This window comes from Bos indicus, chromosome 15 (assembly GCF_029378745.1).
Source record: "Bos indicus isolate NIAB-ARS_2022 breed Sahiwal x Tharparkar chromosome 15, NIAB-ARS_B.indTharparkar_mat_pri_1.0, whole genome shotgun sequence".
In the NCBI taxonomy this organism is placed as follows: Eukaryota; Metazoa; Chordata; class Mammalia; order Artiodactyla; family Bovidae; genus Bos; species Bos indicus.
Window position 1 is genome coordinate 65,217,717 of NC_091774.1, and position 23,661 is coordinate 65,241,377.

The 23,661-nt window shown below is 54.1% G+C and overlaps 2 protein-coding genes across 3 annotated transcripts in view; one reads left to right on the top strand and one right to left on the bottom strand.

Moving 5' to 3' along the window:
- The window catches only part of NAT10 (N-acetyltransferase 10), a 38,991-nt gene extending 32,105 nt beyond the window's left edge, over window positions 1-6,886 (top strand). For both annotated transcript variants that reach the window (XM_070804022.1, XM_019975482.2), the window contains 5 exons: window positions 250-369; window positions 680-778; window positions 1,145-1,218; window positions 2,166-2,249; window positions 6,081-6,886. In XM_070804022.1, coding sequence (XP_070660123.1) covers window positions 250-369; window positions 680-778; window positions 1,145-1,218; window positions 2,166-2,249; window positions 6,081-6,192 — 489 coding nt within the window. In that variant the 3' untranslated portion in view covers window positions 6,193-6,886. The remainder of the gene's footprint in view (window positions 1-249; window positions 370-679; window positions 779-1,144; window positions 1,219-2,165; window positions 2,250-6,080) is intronic.
- Window positions 6,887-12,563: 5,677 nt separating this feature from the next.
- Window positions 12,564-23,661, bottom strand: part of ABTB2 (ankyrin repeat and BTB domain containing 2) — a 186,459-nt gene continuing 175,361 nt past the window's right edge. Inside the window, exons 11-17 of the mRNA XM_019975495.2 lie at window positions 22,444-22,622; window positions 21,776-21,881; window positions 21,560-21,662; window positions 20,946-21,036; window positions 16,483-16,551; window positions 15,742-15,855; window positions 12,564-14,237 (exon numbers count right to left, since the gene is read on the bottom strand). Coding sequence (XP_019831054.2) covers window positions 14,040-14,237; window positions 15,742-15,855; window positions 16,483-16,551; window positions 20,946-21,036; window positions 21,560-21,662; window positions 21,776-21,881; window positions 22,444-22,622 — 860 coding nt within the window. The 3' untranslated portion in view covers window positions 12,564-14,039. The remainder of the gene's footprint in view (window positions 14,238-15,741; window positions 15,856-16,482; window positions 16,552-20,945; window positions 21,037-21,559; window positions 21,663-21,775; window positions 21,882-22,443; window positions 22,623-23,661) is intronic.

The following is a 23,661-nucleotide window of genomic DNA, read 5'->3' on the forward strand; positions in this document are numbered from 1 at the left end:
TTTCTCTGCTTATCAGAGGTCCAGGAGCACCCTGTATTGTCACACAGCTGTGAAGCGGCTGTTTGCCGGGATAAGAAGTTAGTCTGGGGATTTCAGGAGGAAGGCGTGCTTCCTGGTGGATGAGCGGGAAGATTTCCCAGTAGTGCCAGTCAACGTTTTGACCAAGGGAGAGTAACTCTGGTTCTCAGTGCCATTTTAATGGATAAAAGCCTGTTCTGGCAGCCACTCCAACAGATTTCCTGTCCCCAGGCTCTTCTCTTGGGGATTGGCCTGCAGCACAAGTCTGTGGACCAGCTGGAAAAGGAGATCGAGCTGCCCTCGGGCCAATTGATGGGACTTTTCAACCGGATCATCCGCAAGGTTGTGAAGGTAACCTCAGCCGAGGGCAGGGTTTTGGCCCATTTTCTGCCCAAAGATGCAGAAATGTTAACATTTGGTTCTGATTGCCTCGGATCTTCTCTCTCTCACACACATGCAGAAATAGGGGGCTTCAGCTGTAACATTCTCTCCCAGAGGCACCCCTGATTGGAGTGTGCCTTGTCTCCACTCTGTTTTCCTGCTCCTCCACGAGTGCATGGACTCCTAAACCACGCGGAGTGTGTGCTAAATGGTTTAGTAACTAGTGGCTGGGTCTCGGCTGCTCCTTCATCTTCTGCTTCTCGGCCTTGGTCTTTTGTAGCTGTTTAATGAAGTGCAGGAGAAGGCCATCGAGGAGCAGATGGTGGCAGTGAAGGATGTGGTTATGGAGCCCACGATGAAGACGCTGAGCGACGACCTGGTACAAACACCGAACCTCCTCTCTCTGCCCTGAAGAAGAGCCCTCGGTGCTGGCCCGGCTCAGGGGCGCTGGGGTCCAAGGGGTGTGAGGAGCGCACTCCCCAAGTTTCCCTGCCTTTGCATGTGCTCCCCGCCCTGGACGAGGCCTCCCGCTGAGTGTATGTGAGAGCCAGCAGTCAGGCCGCTTCTGTTGCAATACTTATTTGTCCTTTTAGATTTTTCAGAAGGCATGTTTTAACGTTCGTGTACACTTTAGCAAGAGCTTCCTCTGCAGGGGTGGGAGGTGGTGCACGTGGTGAAGGAGAGGTGTGACGGTGTTCCCCCCCTCACCTCTCTCTGATTATCCCCTGCCTGACTCTGACCACAGGACGAAGCGGCCAAGGAGTTTCAGGAGAAACACAGGAAAGAAGTGGGGAAGCTGAAGGACATGGACCTCTCTCAGTAAGGCCCCTCGGCTGCTTGCGGGAAGCACAGAGGCTCTGCTCCTTTCTTCTAATTCACATCCTGCGTGCCCTGAAAGCTGTGTTTCATGGGATTGTTCTTAGAAGCACTAATAGCTAAAAACCTCCCCATTCACCATTTGCATAATCTTGAAAGATTTGTTTTCCCCAGATCTGCTCTGCCACTTTATAAGTCATGGCTTGCAAATGGTATTGTGTCCCAGGCCCCTTAGGGGAGGGGGCTGCTGATCCATAAGCACCCACTTTCAGTGACTACTTTTTAATACTTGGCTTTTGATGTGAATTTGAAGAAAGGGTTCTATGGCCAACATTCCAACAAAACTCCCTTGCTCTCCAGCCTTCTATGCCCTGGAAGTTACAGCTCTTTTTGAGCTTCAGCTACAATGGTGGTGTCCTCCCCATAGATTGTGAATAATGCTCCAGAATTTGGTAGCCTCTGAGCCTTTTTGACCCTTAGTCCTGTTGCTGGGTCATTAGGGATGGTGGTTGGACATCAGATGGAGGCAGCCTGGAGGTCCGAGAGCAGGGTATTGAGCTTTGCCCTTGGCTTTGCAACATCAGACCCTTGACTTGCCAGGACTGCTAGATCCCAGAGGTGGGGGGGCAGGGCGCAGTCTAGGGGCTTGTGGGCTGTGGAGGTGGGGGCGAGCAGGGAGATGGTGGGGGTGACAGGAGGCTTCTCTTGGGTGGTTGCTGAGTCAGCTGGGAGAAGTCGGGTGGCTGCCTTCCATGCCCGTGACCCCTGCTGGCCCTGCTTGCTCCGGTGACGTTCCCGTCCCCTGCTCTCTGATGTACAGACGCTGGCGTATCTCAGCCTGGCTTTCGTGGCAGGACATGTGTGATGAGAACATCACCACCCTCTTACTTTCTTTTAAGCTGTCTTCTCTTCCTTTGAGCAGGCTTTGATATTTCCTTTAATTTTTTTAGATATGTAATCCGTGGGGACGATGAAGAATGGAATGAAGTTTTGAACAAAGCTGGGCAGAATGCATCAATCGTCAGCCTGAAAAGGTGAGGGCCCGGCATCCACCAGGCAGGGGAGGCCTTCTGGCCTTCTCTCTGCTTCCCTAGTAGCTTTCACTTGGGAAAGGAGGTTGGAGCAGGTGCTTTGAGGAGTCACTGTTCTCTGCTTTGAGGGTTGCTCCTTCTGTATCGTATCTCCTACTGATCAGTTGGAGGCTTGGATCTCTGCGTCCCTCATGTTCCTAGACACGTCAGGGAGCTGGGCTTGAACAGCCCTGGAGTTGCTGCTGACTGAGCACTTCCTGGGGGCTTTAATGCTGCTTTCCCTTCATGCTCAGGACAGCAGAGGTGGCTTTGTTCTTACATAACTGCTTTTCTTGTATTGGAGTGTAATTGACTTGCAGCATTGCTGTACCGCAGTGAAATGACTCAGTCATACACACGTGTACGTTTCATGTTCTTGTCCGTTACGGTTCGTCACAGGGTGTCGCCTGTAGTTCCCTGTGCTGTATAGTGGGGCGGGCCTTGTCCATCCTGTATGTACCAGCTCGCACCTGCTAATCCCAGGCTCCCACTCCATCCCTCTGCTGCCTCCCTCCCCCTTGGCAGCCAAAGTCTGTTCTGTTTCTGTGACTGTCTCAGAGAGAGGCTCATTTGTGTCACATTTTAGATTCCAGATATCGTGATGTCATATGGTATCTGTCGTTCTTCTGACTTATTTCACTTAGTGTGATGATCTCTGGTTGCATCCATGTTGCTGCCAATGGCAGTATTCCATTCTCTTTGTGGCTGAGTATTGCTCACTGTGTATGCGTACCGCATCTTCTTTACCCACTCATCTCTCAGCGGGCACGTAGGCTGCTTCCATATCTCGGCTGTTGTGAGTGGTGCTGCTGTATACATAGGGGTGCATATACGTTTTTGAATTATAGTTTTATCTAGCTATGTACCCAGGAGTGGGATTGCCGGATCATTTGGTAATTTTTAATTTGCCGAGGAAACTCCACGCTGGTTTCCGTTGTTGTTCAGTCCGTCTCTTTGCGACCCCATGGACTGCAGCACTCGAGCCTTCCCTGCCTTTCGTCATCCGGTGGAGTTTGCTCAGATTCATGTCCATTGAGTCCGTGATGCCATCCAGTCATCTCATCCTCTCTTTTCTATACTGATTACCCTAACTCACATTCCCACCAACAGTGTAGGAGGGTTCTCTCTTCTCCACATTCGCTCCGGCATTTGTTAATTGTAGACTTTTTAATGATGGCCCTTCTGACCAGCATGAGGTAGTACCTCTGTGCTTTTGATTCGCGTTTCTCGAATACTTGGCAGTGTTGGGCATACTTTGGTGTGTCTTTTGGCCATTTGTACGTCTTCTTTGGAGAAAGGTCTCTAGGTCTTCTGCCCATTTATTTATTTATTTTTTATTGAGCTATATGAACTGTTTGTATATTTTGGAAATGGAAATTAAGCCCTGGTTGATTGCATCATTTGCAAATGTTTTCTCCCGTTCTTTAGGTTTCTTTTTGTTTATGGTTTCCTTTGCTGTGTGGGGCTTCCCTGGTGGCTCAGAGGTTAAAGCATCTGCCTGCAATGTGGGAGACCTGGGTTCAGTCCCTGGGTCGGGAAGATCCCCTGGAGAAGGCAATGGCAACCCACTCCAGTATTCTTGCCTGGAGAATCCCATGGACGGAGGAGCCTAGTGGGCTGCAGTCCATGGGGTCACAAAGAGTCGGACATGACTGAGCGACTTCACTTTCTTTCCTTTGCTGTGTGAAGGCTTGTAAGTGCGATTAGATCCCATTTATCTATTTTCGTTTTCGTTTCTATTTGGGAGGCCAACCTATGAAAACACTGGTATGATATCTGTCACAATGTTTTGCCCGTGCTCTCTTCTAGGAGTTTCATACTTATATCAGCGCTTTAAAGATGAAGTAACAACCAAGGCTCTCTGGTGTTAAGTGGCCTCCCAAGAAGCATATAACTCGTAAGAGACAGAGCCAGAATCAGGACCAGGTCTTTCCACTGCAAAGCCCGTAGTTTACCTGCTGTGCTCTCCTTCCTCTAAGCCAGTGGTTCCCAACGTTTTTGGTTGTGGACCCCAAATGGCTTTTGTGCATGTTGGTTGTACCTATCAATATTTCCCATTTTAGAAATGAAATACTGAGAAGTTTTAAAAAAAAGTTTTCTCATTCAAAATTAACAGTCAGACTCATTATGGGTTTAAAAACTTTTTTTAAATAGTCTTTTCATAAAAACTTCAGTGAGAAGAGTGGGAATGTTTTACATTTATGTCTTTCCAAATCTCTCTAATATTTGGGAAACTAGAAAGCAGCTGGATTCTCTAGTCTGCTTCTGCTTCAATCTGCTGTGCTATCATGTGGCTGGTAGCCCCTGGAAAAGAGAATAGTTGGGAGAGAATGAAAGTGGAAAAGGCACATTATGATTAGGATTGTCTTGAAAATAGTTTTGACTTTGGGGTCCACCTGGAGGGATCTTGAGCTCCAGGACTCCCTGGACAGTTTTTTGATAAACCCTTGCCCCAGCTGCTTCTCTGCAGAGCCATGTGTTTGAGGATGGCAGCAGTTCCGTGGGCCGGAACGTTCACTGGAGTTTGCCTGGGAACACGTGAGGCCTCCCCTACCCTGGGCCTCTGGAGATGAGGCTTCCAGGGTTGGCTTGGGGGTTCGTGGAGAGGGTGAATTGTTGGCATTGCCATCAACAGGGTCCGCTGAAAAGTTTATTTGGAAAGAGGACATCTTGTGACTCTAGAAGCCATAGACCCCCGAAATCAGGATATCCTCCTCTGCCATCTCCATAAATCACTGTGCAGCCTGGAAGTTTCCACCATCAGTGCTGGCCTCGTTTTCATGATGGTCTCTGTCATGGCACAAAAGCGCACTGTCAGTGTGTCCTGATTTCTGGTTTGGATGAAAAAGCAGACAGCCCAGGGCTGATAGTGGCTGCCGCCTCGACTGTGGTGGCTTTGGAGTGAGGCTGGCTGAGCACGCAGTGTGTGACGGCCTAGCCCTGTGCTGCGCCTCTCCTGCCTCTGGTTGGCTGTCACTGCCTGGAGGAGCCTCTGCATTACTGTGCAGCCCGTGTGGCTGTTCGTGCATCCACGGTTCAGTGTTGACGTCAAAGCTTGTGCTTTTGGAGGTGAAAACACTGACTGTCATTATGTATGCATTTGAGGCATCTTTTCTTTGTTTTATTAGCAGTCATTTCATTCAGGTGATGTTAATGGTCTCCGGACAGAATTGTTCACCCTCTTCTTCTAAGGAGGTGTTTGTTTCCAGGGCAGAATGAGACTGGAGAGAAATTTGTAACCTGTAAGATGGAAGGAAGGTGGCCGTTTCTAGCTATTCTCTTGTTAATCTGTCAGGGACCAGTGGCCAGCTGAAGTGTGTCCCTATTCCTTTGGGTTTTCTTCTCACTTAGGAAAGATAACAGCACATCAAGAAGAACTGTATGTTTTTCTGGGAATTCCATGCTCTGTATTATACTGGGGACTGTCCTCACGGTCACTGGGATAATATGGCTGGTTTCCAGGGTACTCCTCAGTGGTAATTGATGGGAATGAACTCTTCTTGTGATGCCTTGGATTTTTCTTAAGTTTCAGGAGGGGAAATTTCAGGAGTTCAGGTGTAGGTTTTTTCCCCTCCACAGACTAAGCCTGGTCAGGGCGGGAGCTGGGTTGGTGCGTTGTGTCCTCAGCCCCCAGCACAGCGCCCCAGAGGCCTACAGAGAACACGTCTGTGTGACTGCACATTCTTACATCAAGTTTCAGATGACGGAAACCCTTTTTCAGACAAAGCAGAGCAGTCTGAAAGAGGTAACAGATCCAGCGTGTTTTTCTTTCGACTCTTGTTTTTTCTTTTCCAGTGACAAGAAAAGGAAGCCGGAGGCCAAACAAGAACCCAAACAGAACAAAAAGTTGAAGAAAAACAGAGAGATGAAGAACAAAAAAGATATGAAACTGAAGCGGAAGAAATAGTGGACAGACACTTGGGTGTCGGCGGCTGACTCGTAAGGAAATACCCTGACTTGTGGGACTGAGTAGCAGCTGACTGGACTATTAAAAGCAACAGGATCCCCAGGAAACCCAGAAGCTGGCCAGGAATTCAGTCTATGGGCTGAACACGGCTTAAGGCAGAGTCGCTTCCGAGGGGGTCTGCTTAGAGCGCGACAGTTGGCACACCGTCCGTGCCGTCTCTCCTCCCGCAGTCCAGGCCTGCCTTTCCCGTGCGTTCATATTTCGCTTTGGGCCCAGCTTTCTCCATTCCTTCCTGCACGTGTTGAAGCCGTGCTGGCTCTCGTCTCTTCTCAAGCATCAAGTACTCGGCTGTCTGGAGACCCCAGAGGCTGTGGGGGGAGCATCAAGGCCTGTCGTCATGAACTTGCCCAGGCTCCCTGAAGCCTGGAGTCCCAGGAGCTCTAGTCCAGCCATACGGCCGTGTCAGCCACGTTTAAGCGCCGCGACCCACACTGCCATGTTCCGACCCTTTCCTCCCCCAGCAGTGACCCAGAAAAGCTTGACTTCTCAACTTAGGGAACGATATGATATCTGAGTCCCCGAAACCTGTTATTTCATCCATTTGGGGAAAAAATGTTGGGAAAGACCCCTTTGCTAGCAGGGATGACGGGAGATAGAGAATCTATTTTTAATAAATAACATCCTAGAAAGACCAGCGGCCTGTGTGCTCGTCGACTGCACCTAGATGGGAGTTGCCTTTGCCCGTTTCTTCTGGTGGATCTTGGCTGCAGGTGCACTTGGGAGGGTGCCGGCATCGAGGCTCAGGGTGGCTGGGGCTTACCAAGCTGGGAGCCTGGGGGGAGTTGACTGCGCCGACCCGTGCTTCCTGCGGTCATTCCACAGGGCTTGGTGCAGCACCTGGAGGCCGGCCAGAGGGGCCTCGCTCCATCTCCAGCTCCTGTCACGTCGTTTGGTTCCCTCGTTTCTCGTGGACAGGAGTGCGGTGGCTTCATGTGTACTTTGGAATGTTTGGGATCTATTTTCCAGTCCTAAATCCGATACCATTGTTACTGAAACCTGGACCCTGCCATCCTTGACCAGGGATCGAACCCGGGCCCTCTGCAGTGGAAGCTTGGAGTCCTAACCACTGGAGCACCACGGAACTCCCCCTCTGCTGATTCTGTACAATCGTTCCCTATTCATGTCACCAAGTGCAGGGAGAGTTCAGAGTGGAAGTTGGCTCCGACGTGCTCTGGTTCTGATCTACCTTTCTCCTCGCCTCTGCGTGTGAGTTGCTGGTGATCTTTCCGAGCTCCCTGAGTCAAATTTCAGCTTCTGTATTTTTTATTTTTATCTAAAAAATTCCTGCGGTGGCCTTGGTTACCGCAGTCTTGGTTGGTTTTTCATAGACTTTAAAAGGACTGTCTTCTGTGAATCCAAGTAGATCCTTTCCTCAGCCCTGGTAGGTTATCTGGTTCCTAGAAGTCTAGCCTGTGGACAGGGAAGGAAGAGGAGCTTCTGGAGCAAGGAGGATTAAATGTGCAGCTCCCAGGACAGATGGCCACAGGGAGGAGAGCAGATTCTGACCACCTGTGCCTGGGACCACCATGCCCTCTTCCCTACAGGAAAGTTCAATGAGATGAAAAAAGTTTTTTGATCCATTTTTCTCAGGTAAGTGCCTGAGCCTGCCTTTTAGAGAGGATTTTTTAAAAACTTAATTTCTTTGGCTGTGCTGGGTCCTTGCTGTGAGAGCTTTCTTCTAGCTGTGGTACAAGGGCTGCTCATTGCAGTGGCTTCTCTTGTGGCAGAGCTCAGGCTCTAGGCATGTGAGCTTTTAGTCTCCCGGGCTCTAGAAGAGCAGATTCAGTAGTTGTGATGCACGGGCTTAGTTGTTTCGCAGCATGTGGGATCTTCCTGGATCAGAGATTGAACCCTCGTCTTCTGTGTTGGTGGGTAGATTCTTTACCACGGAGCCACAAGGGAAGCCCATCAAAGAGGGTTTTCTTAAAGAGAGTGGCTAAAATGCAGTCACAGCCCCAAATGATCTGAGCTGGCTGGTGTGTTAAAACCTCTCCAGCCACATCATACCCAGGTTGGCCTAGTCCTTGCTCAGCACCTCTAGCGTCAAAGCCTGTCCTCTGCTCTGTTCCGTGGACTCAATGCTGGCTCTGCCTGGCCCTTGCTGTGACCTGGAGCACACTTCTTCCACCCAGGTCCACGTGTGTGTAAACAGCAGGTGGTAATGACAGCACCTCCCTGGAAGGGCTGCTGTGAGGAGCAGACAGTGCCTGGTGTGGAGCAGGCGTTCACCAAGGCTCTGTGTTCTGTGGCACGTGTAACCCGGGGGAGCTGCTCTGTTACCCACAAGCACTACGATGGACTGAGTGACGCCGGGCTTTGTTCTAAAACCACAGCCTGTGCTCTGGCCTTTCTCTGTGCGCATGAAAAGGAAGTGAGCATTCCGCCTACTGTGTACAGTCTTGGTGCTTATGTGCAAAGTGTGTGTTCCTGAACAGGCCTCTGCCCTTGGTGGTTGTGATCTTGGGTTCTCCTCCAAACCTGAGAAAGCACGCCTCCCCCAGACCTCACCATCTGGCCTCCAGACAGAGTGACATCTGTAAAGCTCGCTGTCTCAGGAAATCTCACTTGCAAAATGAATTCAGATAGGCCGCCGATGAATGCTGTCACCAGGCTGAGGAAGGGGCCGAAAAAGCCTGAACAAAGAAGATTCCTCAATGGTCTCATCCCCCCGCCACTCCGCTGAGCCGCAAGGGGGCCGGTGCTGGCCGCTTCAGCGCTTCCACTGCTCATCTGTCCCCCACAGTCCCAGAGGACCCTCGAGTGACCAGGAGTGACACAAAGGGGGCTGTGAGGCTGGGGGAGGGGAGGAGAGGAGTGACCGCCACCTCGGATAAATGTAGGCTCATTATCCGAGGCCATCACAAGCCGCCAGTCCCCTGGCCCGGAGAGGGTGGGACTGGCCTCCCCGGGGCCTGAATAGGCGATTCCAGACGCTGCCCTCCATTCTCTAAACAACTGGTGAAAGCCGAAAGGTGGTGTAGATTCTGCAGAAGGCAGGGGGTGGCGGGAGAGGGAGACGCTGAGGTTTTTCTTGGGCTTTCAGTGGTTCAGCGGAGGAGAAAGCTGTGATAATCCCGACATCTGGCTGCTGTGGGCCAACCGACAGGACCAGAAGGGAAAGGAAAGTATCAGGAGCTGGGGGCAGATTCGGCTTTAGCCTTGGTGGCCTGTCGGGATGAGTTTCCTGAATCAGCCCAGCTTCTCAACTGCCTGCAGGGCAACTGGAGTGGAAGGAAACCACCCCCTCATTTCCCTTAGCAGGGTCCCCTGCTAAGGAGAAGTTCACCGTCCTCTCCCCAGCCTGCCTTTGGCTGCTAACAGCCTGAAGTGGGCAGCAGAGGAGAGAAGCCCCCACGCTCCTGAGCGGTGGCTGGAGGAGGAAGCCTGGTCACTGGGGCAAGGTAAGGTGACAAGACAGCCCGTTTCCACGCTAGTTTCTCCTGGCTCCTTGGAGAATGTCTGGTTTTTTTTCTAATTATTATTTAAGTGCTTGCTTTGAACACGTTTCTGCTACACGCAGGCTTGAAGAGGCCTTGCTCCTCTTATGTTACCTTGCCTTCAATCTTCTGCCCCCTAAAAAGAGGAAATACAGCTGTGCTCCTATATGGAGCTCATGGACTAGACCAGCTGCTGCTTAGGCTGAATACTTGACTGAGGCATCTCCTGCAGGGGTGGGGGAACTCGTAGGGAGGGTGGGCACAGACGTTTTAAGGGGAGCCCCTGGAGATGGTGAGTGCTGGGAGGGACAACCCACCCTCAAACCACCTTCGCAGCAGCCTCTGCCCAGGAGGATGGTGCCAAGGGGTGTGCCTCCCACCTCAGGCCACCAGAGGGCGCCATGGGTCCATGGTGAGCCCTCTGCCCACTGAGGCCAGGGCCCCAGGCTGGGCCTCAAGCTGCCACCCCTGGGCCCCCATTCAGCAAAGCCCACAGTGGGTCTTTCCCAGGACTGACTGACCCTGTGGGGTCTTCACGTTGTCCCCCAAATCCAGAGTCCTGGCCTGTCGGTCACTGAACCACAGCCACTCCCGTCAGTGTTCCCAGTGACCTTAGGAATTTCTCCTCCTGCTTCAGACGGGAAACATTTTAAAAACCTTTATTTCTACCTGGACTTTGCACCTAAGACAAACTACCACCTACTCCAGAAAGCCTTTGGGCCTGAGTCACTGGCTTCCGGTCTTCTGTCCTGTTATTAACAGGTGACACAGCCAGCAAGCGCTCAGCGGGGCCTGAAGGCAGCAGCCACCAGAGGGCAGGGGTCCCTCATCAGGCCCCCTCCTCCCTGTGCTGGGCCACACAGAATTGGACGTGGAAGGATTTGCAAACAACTTCTGACAGCCTAGCAGTAGTTCTGCGCATCAGGGTGGTGGGGGCCAGGGCACCGCAGGAAAGTCCCTGACGGCTGTCTTTTAAAAAATTTTTGTAGCTGATGTACAATGTTATGTTAATTTCTGCTATGCAGCAAAGTGATTAAGTTTTAAATATATTTTTCATTATGATCTATCATAGGATACTGAACGTAGTTCCCTGTGGTATACGGTAGGATCTAATTTTTTATCCATTCTATATATAATAGTCTGCATCTGGGAATCCCAAACTCCCAATCCATTCCCCGCCTGCACCGCTTGGCAGCCACAGTTCTGTTCTGTTTCATACATACGTTCATTTGTGTCATATTTTCGATTCCACCTGTAAGTGATGTCATACGGGATTTGTCTCTCTGACTGACTGAGTATGATCATCTCTAGGCCCATCCGTGTTGCTGCAATGGCTTTATTTCATCCTTTTTCATGGCTGAGTAGCGTCTCACTGCATACGTGCACCGCATCTCCTCCACCCGTCCCTCTGTTGATGGGCGTGTAGGCCGTCTCCGTGTCTTGGCTATTGTAAACAGTGCTGCTGTGAACGTGGGCCTGAAAGTACCTTTTCAAATTAAAGTTTTGTCTGGATGTATGCCCAGGAGTGGGATTGCTGGGTCATATGGCAACTCTCTCTAATTTTTGAGGAACTCCATACTGTTTTCCATCGTGATTGCACCAACTTACATTGCTACCGACAGTGTAGGAGACTTCCCTTTTCTTCATATCCTGTCCAGCATTTATTTGTAGACTTTTTGATGGTCATTCTAACTGGGGTGAGGTGGTACCTCATTATAGTTTTGATTTGCATTTCGCTAATTAGTGATGATGAGCATCTTTTCTTGTGCCTATGTCTTCTTTAGAGAAATGTCTCTTTAGGTCTTACTCATTTTTTGAGTGGGTTTTTTTGCTTTTGTTTTGATGTTGAGCTGTGACAGCTCTTTCTGTATTTTGGAAATTAAGCCCTTGTCAGTTTCATTTGCAAATAATTTTTCTCCCAGTCTGTAGGTTGTCTTTTTGTTAATGGTTTCCTTTGCTTTACAAAAGCCTATAAGTTTGATTAGGTCCTGTTTGTTTTTGCTTTTATTTCTATTGCCTTGGGAAACTGACCTAAGAAAACATTGGTATGATTTATGTCAGAGAATAGTTTGCTTATGTTTTTGTCTAGGAGTTTTATGGTGTTATGTCTTATATGTAAGTCTTTAAGGCACTTAGATCACTCCCTTCCAACATACACAAAAAATCAAACTTTATTGATTTACATGTGGTTGTCCAGCTTTCCCACCACAACTTGGTGAAGAGACTATCATTTTTCCACTTTTCTTTTTTCCATTATTCCTGCCTCCTTTGACGAAGATTAACTGACCATAGGTAAGTGGGTTTGTTTGTGTTCTCTCTTCTGTTCCACTGATTAATATGTCTGTTTATATGATAAGTGCCAGTGCTGTGCTGTTTTGATTACTGTGGCTTTGTAGTATTGTCTGAAGTCTGGGAAAGTTTTGCCTCCTGCTTTCTTTTTTTGCAGGATTGCTTTGGCAATTCTGGGTCTTTTGTGGTTCCAGTATAAATTGTAGGATTATTTGTTCTAGTTCTGTGAACTAGATGTCCGGATGTCCCCAAAATCTGACAGCTTTTTCCTGGCATTGGGCTCCCGTCCTTCCAGTCCAGCTCAGCGCCATGTAAGTACTTAACGAATGGGAACACACCTACCCCATTTGACAGAACAGGAAGACTCGGGCCCAGTGAGGGTTGGATCCAGGCTCAGGTCCTGGGAGGGGCAGGGCAGGGGTTAGCGGCTGGCCACGCACAGCTTCCGGGAGAGGCTTTGTTCCCTCTGAGACACAGGTGTCTCAGGTAACAGGGAATCAGCTCTGGGTTCTCTTCCTGGTCCTTAGGGCTCCTCCCTAGCTCTGAACTTTGGGTAACCCTCTATAAGGAGCCATGAGGCCAAGGTCATTGTTAACAAGTGTTTATTGTTAATAAAACCATAGTACATTTACAATAAGTGACAACATTAATGTATAGTTACAGTATCATACAATATTACAGCAATAAAATAACACCTATTCCTTTGTACATCCAGCTCAAGCAGCTAGTTGAAAATATTTTCCAGGGTTGTAAACCCCCAGGGTTTTTCAAGGTGACTGAAAGGACACCTCCTAAAGTGCCTGGGGCTTCTGGTGAATAAATAGTTTCTAAGGTACGGCCAGACAGCCAAAGGGGACATCCGGCACAAGCTGTTCCGGAAGACGCCTCAGATGTCTGGTACATAAATACGATGAGGGTCCAGGCCCAGCGATGCGTCCCCACCCCGGAGAGCCTGGAGCCTACAGGATGGCAGGGGCAGGTAGCAGGGAGCCTGGAGCCCACAGGATGGCAGGGGCAGGTAGCAGGGAGCCTGGAGCCTACAGGATGGCAGGGGCAGGTAGCAGGGAAGTAGAAGGACCTCTTCTCCCAGTCCTTCCCGTCTACCAAAGCCCCGACCTTTAAGTTCCCCAAGACCCGCAGTTCCCAATGGGAAGTCTGGGCCCTGCTCCCTAGTCCAAGTTAAAGGACTCTTTCACTGGAGAGACTGGACTGGCGGGATGTTTAGGACTCTGCCTAATTCTAGGCTTGGGATTTCAGAATCATCCCCTTTACACTGGCCCCTGAAAACAGCAGCAGCAACACAAGCGGAGGCCACCAGGCTCCTCCACGCTGCCCATGCCGCCCTTGGCTCAGACCAAAAGCTTTGAAGGCGCTGGCGGGGGGAGCTAACCGCCTTCTCTACTACTCACTGAGCAGGCCGGCGGTCCCTCTGCCCAAAGGAGCCTGGACACCAAGGAAATAGACTGAAAATGACCCTCTTCGAAGGATCCCCAGGCCCCCTGGAGGCCACATCAGGTCTTTCAAAGGCACAGCCTTAAGTTCAGTGTCTGACGTGACACTGTGAGAAAAACAAACACCAGCTTTTGACTGAAACGGCCTGGGGCCTAGATAGAACATACGCTCTCTACATTCCTAAGAATGCCCACACCCCCCAGAAGCCCCACTTAGGACAGTCTGAGCTGCCCAAGGCCCTGGGAGTGGGCTGGTTAGAGCCTGGAGGGCATGACAAGAAGCTGTGCAGAGCAGAGCGGGGATCAGCGCGGGCCTCCGGGAGGGGCACACGAGGGAGTGCACGGCAGCCCTCCGGTGCAAGCAGGCGGCAGGTGTGGGGAAGGGCCACTTGTGGCCACACCTGCCCTTGGCTCATCCCTGGTCGAGCAAATGGTTAGGCTCTGGGCCTGCCCGAGTCTGGCTCCAAGAGTGCCGGTAACCAGTCTCAGCCCAGCAGGGCCCCAGCGTGTCCACCGGTGCTGGCTCTGTGCTGACCCAGACACCCCCAGGAAGCTCCCAGCCTTTCTTCCCGCCGGGAGGCCTAGGGACAGAGCCAGCCGCCCCCACACGTCACACCCGAGAGGTGACGTAGAGCGAGTGCACGCGCTCGGCCAGGGTGCTCTGCAGGTCCTGCAGCGGGTCCAGGCCCTGCACTTTGCTGCTGCGGCCGTAGATGAGCTGCCGGAAGGAGTCCTGCTCCAGCAGGGCCTTCATGTGCTTGAGGAAGAAGCCCTCGCAGAACAGGGCCAGTTCGGGGGCGTTGTGGATCTGTGGGGGCAGGGAGAGGGGTGAGACCCACAGCTTCAGCACAGCCCTGCCCAAAACTGCCCCCAAGCAGTCCTCATGGGCAAAGGTCCACCTTCAAGCCCCAGACCCAGGGAGGCAGGCAGGCCCTATCTCTGCACCTTGCTGCTGCTGCTAAGTCACTTCAGTCGTGTCCGACTCTGTGTGACCCCATAGACGGCAGCCCACCAGGCTCCCCTGTCCCTGGGATTCTCCAGGCAAGAACACTGGAGTGGGTTGCCATTTCCTTCTCCAATGTATGAAAGTGAAAAGTTAAGTCGCTCAATCAGGTCTGACTCTTAGCGACCCCATGGACTGCAGCCTACCAGGCTCCTCCGTCCATGGGATTTTCTAGGCAAGAGTACTGGAGTGGGGTGCCATTGCTTTCTCCATCTCTGCATCTCCACAGGTTAGACTGATCTGGGTTCAAATCCCAGCTGTGCCACCAGGAACATCCTGGCATCTTGTTCTCGGCCTGGGTCCTGCTGGTGATGGCTTGTTGAGGGGCGGTCGTCATCCCCATGGGATTGGAAGCTCCCTCCCTAAGGGCAGGGGCTGTCCACGGTGGGATGTGCAGCATAAGGCCCAGCACAGGAGTGTTCATGTGGTAAAGGCTCACTGAACGCTGAGTGCCCTCTCTGGGCCAGGCACCGGGTGCAGGCCCTGAGGCCCAGGTCCGTGAGGCTCTCTCAGAGCTGATGTTCCAGATCAGGGGGACAAGAGAAGCCAAGGAACCAACCAGGCCAGGTGACCATGGACAGCAGTCAGTGCTCTGAGGCAGTGAGGGGCGAAGGGGCAGAGAGGTGTGTGACTTGGGGGCAGCTGGGGGAGGAGACTTGCTGGGGGACTGCAGCATTCCTGGGGTGGAAACGAGAAAGAGATGGGGGCCATGTGGCCGGGTAAAGGGAGAGGGAAGCATCAGAAGGGGAGATGGGAGAGGGTCCTGGGGGCCTCGTAAGGGGTGACAGATAAGGGCTGGGTCTTTACTTTGCAGTGGGAAACCTTTGAAGAGTTTCAGTAGGGGAGTGGTAGGGTCTTCACACTTTTCAAAGAGCCTTGTGGACTGCAGGGCGAAAGCCAGGAAGTGTTGGAGGCCAGGCCAATGCGATCGTCCAAGAGCAGGGAGAGTGGAGGTAGCGGGACGGGGAGGGGTGGCTGATGCATTGCGGGTGTGGGAGGTGACCGTGGCATCTGCTGCAAGGAGGAAGACTAAGGAGGACCAAGCTGGGGAGAAACTCGAGTACTGTTGAAAACTGATCTGACTTGGAGGGGCTCTGCTCTTTGCTGCCCTAGGTCTCACTGCCCAGTGTGGCACAGCTGGCATGGGACCTGGGGTCCACCCGGCTCAGAGCTCAGCTCCCCAGCTGCGGGGCCGCCCTACTGGGCGGCCATGACCTCAGGCCACAGAGAGGGTGACACTGTCCTTCAAAGCTTCCAGGGCACAGCAGGGTGAGTGATGGGGGGCGGGGGCGGCAGTGGCGGCCCTCACCTTGGCATACTTGTAGGTGTTCACCGCGCTGTCCACGCTCAGGGTCTGGGAGCACAGGATCTCACAATGCCGCTGCAGGGCGTCCAGCTGGAACAGGCTGGCAGCTGACAATAGCTGGTGGGAGGAAGACAGGCCGTAGGGGAGCGGGGCCAGGCCCGTGGCCCCAGCATCACGGAACAGAGAGCCCCTGACCCCCAGGACCCTCCCTGCCCACCTGCCAGTTAAGTCCGATGGCCTTGATTTATTTCTACCCCAGGCCATCTAGGTATTTGCTAGGACACCTTGGGAGGTATCCGATAGGTGACACACACTGGTTGGAATTTCTCATGTCTCGAGGCCTTCAACTACGAGCTGCCTGCTCATCTGCACGACCTTGTAGCCAGGCGCGTGGCCAGCAGCAGGTCCGTTCTCTAAGCAGTAACCTGGTAAGGTAGGGGGATACCTGCTGCCTTCTGATCCTCCCGGGCTTTCCATCCTCAGGGGTGGCCCTTCTAACCCTGAGGTGTCACCTGGGAGGTTGGGTTCCACAGGCGCACCATTTCCCATGCGCTCAGAAGAGCGAGGACCTGCAGGGAAGCAGGGGGTCCTTGCAGAGGACCCCTTCCTTCCCTCCTCATGTCTCCAATGCTGTGTTTCTGAGAGTAGGGTGGGTGAGACCTGGCAGATGTCTCTGCTGGGCACAGGCATGGTAGATGCGCTCAGGGGCTCCCCGCTCCTCTCCCTGACAGGCCAGGTCCTCACCTCGAGGATGTCACTGGTAGGGATGTCCATGGATTCCGTTCCCCCGTAGTACAGATACTGCATCATCATCTGCAGGAAAAAGGCCCCATGTGAGTGCCAGGTGGACCCACAGCACCAACGTCCCCACCCAGCGCCCCTGGAGTGCCGCTCCCGGCCCCTCAGTGCCCCCTGACGCTGAGCACTGCTCCAGCCGCTGCCTGGCCCTCAGTGCCCCATGACCTCTCTGTGCCAGTGTCTGCACACCGCCCGACTCTTGTCAGGTATTTTTGTGCTTCCCCTGGAATGCGTATGGCAAGCTGCTTTCAACAGAGTGGCTTTGCTTCAATCCTCACAACAGCCCTGTGAGCCCAGGAGGGCGGATACTCTTCACAGCTGGGGAAACTGAGGCCAGGCAGGGAGGCTGATGAGGCGGACCCGCCTCCTCAGAACCCTTCCAGCACACCAGACACCTCATGACTCATTTTCTCTTCTTACCGAAATTCTAAACGTGGGGCTCTGAGGGGGAGACTGTCTACCCGCAGAATCCTGAGTCCTGACCTCCCCATCAGTGCTAGCCAGATCCCGACCTCCTCCTGGAAGCCAGTGCAGCGCTGAGGCCCGGGACCTGGCCCAGAGGTCACCTTGCCGACCCCGGCGGCCCTGCGGCACGACATGAGGTGGCCTGGGGAAGGGGCTATGTTTAGTTCTGCTGAGGTCTGACTTACAAGCTCTGCCATCATGCTGGAGACTGGGGAGTTTCCAGCTGGAAAAAGAAAAATGATTCTCCCTGGTTGGCTGAAGAAACGGCCCCAGCAAGGAGCTGGCAAGGGTATAAGTAAACACAGCTCCAGCCGGCACAGTCGGGCTCTGTTAGGACTGGCCCCGAGGCTGGAAGGGGCACCAGAGGGTCTAGAGGAAAGGAGCCCACGCTGGGGCAGGGCGGGGGAGGGAAGAGGCCTGCCAGCCGCGTCCAGGCCCAAGGCCTGTCCAGGAGGCATCAGCCCGCCCCCTCCCCTCAGAGGAGCGCGGGCTCCCAGAGGTCTTGCACAGCCCCTGCTGGAGCTCAGGTGGAGATCTTACAGTTACACGGATGTACCTGTGTCCCCGTACTCCAGGCAGCGTGTGCCTCGGGCGGGCCCACGTCTGGCTTCCTCCGCCATCCCCCACCCTGGGAGTTGAGTGCCCAGGACTGGGAGGGGGGCGGCTCCCATCTCCAGGGATTCTTTCCTAGGTGTTAGCCTCAGGGCAGCCCCGAGGTGAGAAGGGGCCCAGCCTGTGGCTTCTCTTCCTGGCCTAGAAGAGGCTTCCTGCTGCTTTTGGAGCTGGTCTGGGCCAGGCCCAGCTCTCGTGGCCTGTGGATCTCCCTGAGGCACCTGAATGCAGATGAGCCCACAGAAGTGGGACCAGAATCGCCCTCTTGGAGCCTCGCTGGGGGAACCGGGCTGCTAGCAGGCAGCTGCGGACATTAATTTCCCACAGCCCCGCAGCTCCCAGGCAGGATGTGGGTTATTCAAAGCAGGCAGCCTGCAGGGCTGGAGCGGGCAAAGGGCTGCTCCCAGGGGGGCCCCAGGCAGGACCAGCTGCAGGGATGGCCTCGCTTCCTTCTGCCCAGAGTGGGTCACCAGGAGCATGACCACAGGAAGGCCCCCAGTACTGCAGGGCCAGGACCGGGGCCAAGAGCCACATCAGAACGGCAGGGCTATCCCCCAAAGGCCTAGGTTTAGTCGGCAGTGACCCTGGCAAGCGTCTACACCTGTGATGTCTAATCATAGCCACTGGCTACCTGTGACTTTTGAATTTGAAACATGGCTGCTCTGAATTAATACGTGCTGTGTCAAAACTGCATTGCAAACACTTAGTGTGAAAAGAATAAAACATTTTGGCTACATTAAGTTAAATAAGAATAAAATTAATTTCACCTGTTTCTTTTTTCTTCATCTATTAAGCAATTTTACATAACCTCTGTGCCCAGTATTATCTTTCTATTAGAGATAGTATTGCTTAGATCTCCTTGGGCCTCTGTTTCCTGTTTTAGAAAACAAAGATCTCAGGTTCTCTTTGTGTTGTGAGAGCCAAGGAGATGTCTGGGGGCTGCTCTGAAACTTAGGCTTTTTTAGGAGGCCTCGGACCTGGATCGATGGCTTCAGCCGCACGCCGCCGCCCCCCTCTCCTGCCCCCGCCCCACACCCGCCCCGAACCCTGCAGGATGGCAGAGCTTTGTTCCCAGAGAACCCACAGGGCCAGGCCAGTGGCTAACATGCCCCAGGCCCACGTGTGCCCTGAGGTTAGACCTGTTGTCTCTGTTTACCCCGTGACAACCCTGAGAAGTCCTCAAGGGCTGCCCAGCCTCTCCGGCCTCAGGCGTCAGCCCCTGCTGAGCACGTGCAGCCTCGATGGCCTCTCCGGCCTCGGGCGTCAGCCCCTGCTGAGCACGTGCAGCCTCGATGGCCTCTCCGGCCTCGGGCGTCAGCCCCTGCTGAGCACGTGCAGCCTCGATGGCCTCTCCGGCCTCGGGCGTCAGCCCCTGCTGAGCATGTGCAGCCTCGATGGCCTCTCCGGCCTCGGGCGTCAGCCCCTGCTGAGCACGTGCAGCCTCGATGGCGGGGGGGTCACCCTTGTCACACGTGCACCCTCACCCCACCTCCCGCCCAGTCCCCTCTGCCCTTCTCAGATCCGCCTCCTGGGTCGGGTCGTGACCCCACCTCACGCTCCAACTCACCTGGACTTTGGGCTTCTTAGCCAAGCAACTTTCTAGAGTTGCTCCCCTCCCCAGGGAGTTTGGCTCAAGGGATGGGAAGAGGGGAGGGGAGACACCCTACGCCCGACCCTGGGCCTCCTCCAAGGCCTGTCATCAGTTGCCGCCAAGTCCCCATTCTCCCCTCATCCACACCCCTCTATCCTGCTGCCTCTACCAGTCGCCATCATCACTCAGCTGGATTTCTCACCTGCTCCCCTGGCTGCAGTCCTGCCCATCCTCCCGTCACCCTCCAGAGTGCACGAGGTCACGCAAACTGGACCATTCCACACGTCCTAAGATTGAACCCTGGCTCTATCACCTCCCAGCTGCGTAACCTTGGACAACTTATTGAACTTCTCTGTGCCTGCGACACCTCATGGACCAAGGCAGATAACAACATGTGTGCACCTCCCTGGGCTGTGCTGTGACTGATAAATGCACTCAGAACCATGCCTGGCTAAGTGTCAGCGATGGTGGCGACCTCATAGCAGCTTCTAACTATCCTTGGGTTAAAGCGCAAGCCCTTCATGCGATGGCTCCTTGGGGGCAGCCTCAGCCTCATTTCTGGATGTTCTTCTGAATGGCTGCCACGACTTGGCCAGAGAGCATTTCCTGAACAGGGTGTGGTCTCTGGTGGTCGTGGTCTCTGCATGCATTGCTCTGTCTACCTGGAGCTCCCGATACCTGGCTGACTACCCTGGTCCCCAGGAAATTTCCTCCTCCGCAGCTTCAGCGCCCCTTCCTGCACTGCTGGCGCCTCCCCCACCACTCCCAGTCACATTCGTTCATAATCCTGTCTCCTGGAGGCCAGGGTCCCTGTCCTGTTTACCACTGCCTCCATGGTACCCATAAGTGACTAAATGCTACACAGATGACTGCTGGGAACAAGAGAGAGGGACTAAACCCTTTTAGATGGTGGCCCTCATGCTTCTGTGAGGCTGTGATCTCCCCATTAGGCACAAGCCTGTCCTGGGCAAGGCCAGGTCCTGGGCTCACATACCAGCTGCCTCTTAGCCTCCGTCTCAGCCCCTAAGGGTCACCCCTACAGCCTGAAGACCACTTTCTAGAAAGGAGCTCCCCACTGGGGATCAGCTTAGACCCCAGCCAGTCCCTTCCAGACCTCGCCTGCCACTCCTGGCAGCCAGCCTGTGGAGCGTCCATCACGCAACCTCTGATGTTCAAGTCCCGACCTTGATGATCTCTCACGACCAGGATGGGCTCCCCGTGGCTCTTTCTGCTTAGCCGGCGCAGCTAGGGTCTGATGCCGGGAAGGAGTGATGGGCCCACACCGGTGCACGTGCACGCCACTCTCCACCCACCTGGGGTTTTGTTAAACTGTGGGGAGTCCTGGCATGGGGCCTGAGGCTCTGCATTCCCAACAAGTGCTCAGGCAAGTCTGTGCACTGGGAGCTCACTTAGGACAAGGGCTCACAAGTTGCATGTGTGGTGTGCACCTGTCCTTACATGCCCATCAGGCTGCCCAGACCCCTCACCCAGTGGTTAGAGCTCAGGGCCCATGAAACAGACTCTGAAGCTGCAAACTCACAAGGGAAAGGCTATCCTGGCTGGAAAAAGCCTAGATGCTCCAACCTGACCACTGAGTCAGCAAAACACAGAAGGCATTAGGGATGGAGGGGAAGACTATGACTGACTCACAGCTGACCCCACCCAGATGGACCAGCCAGGGTCGGGGGCCTGGAGGGGAGGGGCACCCCTAGAAAAGTCCTCAGCCCTGAGGTACACACACCTGGAAAATGTGGTACTTCATGTCGCCGATCTCGATGGTTTTGCTGCCATCGCCATCTTGCTCTGATTTATTGGTCATCAGCGTCTTGAACCTGGAGCCAAGGAGATGAGACAAGGAGGGGCTTGAACGTGACTTTTATTCCATCACCGTGTGGCAAAGGCCCCATCCATCGCCTGACCGGTCACCAGGGGACAGGAGCATTTTAAAAATCACTGCTGTGCTCGCAAAAGAATTCTGGGCAAGTGACGTTTTACATCGTCCTAGGCTGACAGACGGCTGGGCTGAGCCCTGACCTGTCCCAGCTGCCCTCTAGCTTAGTGACCGTAACACCTGTGGCTGGAAAACCAACCTTCATGTTAGAACACTCATGATTTCTAATCATCAAAAGCAATGGCTTGACCAGAACGACTCAGCTCCTCTTGGAGAACTCTGGGTCCCCTCTTGACTGTCCCTCTATCCCCTGTGGGTGTGGGGGGGTCCCCTGCTCTATGACCACTCTCTCTAGGGTAGAGGCTCTTCTCCAGCCTGCCCGTCACCTCATATCTAAATGAAGCTGCACCCCCCACCACTCCGCTTCCCAGGGGAGCAGAGAATTCGTTATCTGGGCTGCCTACCTGTTAGAAGCCGTCACCAGCAGGACTTTATGTGCATAAAACAGCTTTCCTTCCACGAGGAAGGTCACATCTGACATCTCCTTGTTGTTCAAAAAGTGAGGATCTGTCACGGGTGGAAGGAGAAGGGGATGATGGAGGCGCCCGCCGCCCAGGCACTTGGGAGGGGGAAGGAGGACAGAGATGAGAGGGAGGGGAGAGGAGGTGGGGAGGCCTCACCGAGCCTGGCCGGCAGCGTCTTGCGGAGCTCAGGGATGCGGGGGATGGGGCTGCTGCCATAGCAGTGCATGAAGATGGCCGCTAGCTGCTGTGTGACCGAGTCGTTCTGTGGGGGGAGAGGCAGGGAGGGCTGTCAGCTGGACCCCCATCTGGAGGCCGTGTGTTTACAGCTCCAGGTATGCCAGGCCAGCTTCAAAAGTCCAGGCCAGGATCAGCGAAGCACTGCCCTTCATTCCACCTGGATCTGGTCTGGCGAGGCAGGCCCGGTCCTTCCACACCGACTCCCCTGATTGCTTTCTTGGCCAGGCTCCCCCCAAGACAGACCCCCAGCCTCTGCAGTCAGGCAACGTGGGTCCGGGCGAGGGCTGGACTTCCACCTACAGGGTGCCTGTGTCCTTCTGTCCCTGTGAGGGGGCTGTCCCTAAGTCTGTCTGCCTGTGTGTCAGTTTCCGGGTCCGTCCTGTGGTCTGTCTGCGTCCTGTGGTCTGTCTGCCTGTGTGTCAGTCTCCAGGTCTATCCTGTGGTCTGTCTGCGTCCTGCGGTCTATCTGCCTGTGTGCCAGTCTCCAGGTCCGTCCTGTGGTCTGTCTGCATCCTGTGGTCTGTCTGCCTGTGTGTCAGTCTCCAGGTCTGTCCTGTGGGCTGTTGGGGCCTCCGGGGCTGTCTCACCTTGCTGGTCTTGAGGATGTCAAACATGAGTGGCAAGCCCTCGGTCACCAGCTCCTCGTTGTACTCCTCCTCCTTGATGGAGCTGAAATCCCGCAGGAGGCTCTGCACCACCGAGTACCGAGACTGGGAGAAGGACGTCCTCAGAGACTCGATCCAGACATGCAGCTTCCAGGGGACGCCTGGGCCGGGAAGGGGTAGGGCAGTCACCCCCCGGGCAGAGCGCTCCCCAAAGGGACCACTGAGCCCACCTCATGACAGCCCCCTTTCTGGCAGGCCAATGCACCTGATGCCTGGCAGGCACTCCCTCTCTGCAGCTCAGCGCAGCCAGTAAGGAAAGCATTCGTTCACCCTGACAGGCCTCCCTGAGACATAAAATGGTCTCAAAGTTCCCATCAGATGAAGTGGAGGAATGGCTTCAGGCCAAGTGCAGGGAGCCTGAGCTCTGAATATCCACAGCTCAGCCTGGGAGCCTTCAAGTGCAGGCCCAGCACCCACACTGGCCCCACTGGCTTGTCAGGCCCTGGAATTACCTACTGGGGAGGAACCATTATAATTAGGAGGGGTGGCCCCAGAGACTCGAACACCCGGAGGATATGCAGGGCGCTTGGGGACAAGAGGACCCCATGCCTGTCTAGAAGCCTGAAATGAACCCTGTTCTGTCACTGAGGGCTTTTCCCAGCGCCTGGCTCCCTGGTGTGTCTGTTCACATGCAGTGCCATGTAATTACTGTTTACCAGCTCCCTGGAGTGTGTCACTGGGGCCGCAGAGTAATCCAAACTGCTCTGTAAAGGTCATGACAAAAACTAGCGATGTTTCCAGTAATTAGAGATTGCTTCTTACTCCCCAGCCTCACTGTGGATTTAAAAAGGTCTGATGGCATTCCCTGGGGACATGGTGCCAAGGGTAGCATCCCTGGTTTACTGACTGTGTGCAGGAGTGATATTCCCATTTCATAGGGAAGAGCACTGAGGCTGGCCCGCCCCCAGAGGGCCATGTGGCTCCCGCTTCCTTGGCCCAGCGCTGGGTGTTCATGTGTCATGGCCCCCAGGGAGAGGAGCGATGCTGTCGTCATGCACTGAACGCCCATGGTTAGTGGGCGCCGGGCCCTGTGCTGTGTGTGACGACTTCACATCCGTAGGGGAGGAGCACTAGGGAACGTGGCAGGGCTGGGATCTCCCCCAGGTCTGTCTGACCAGCCGCCTGGGAGGAAAGAAGTCT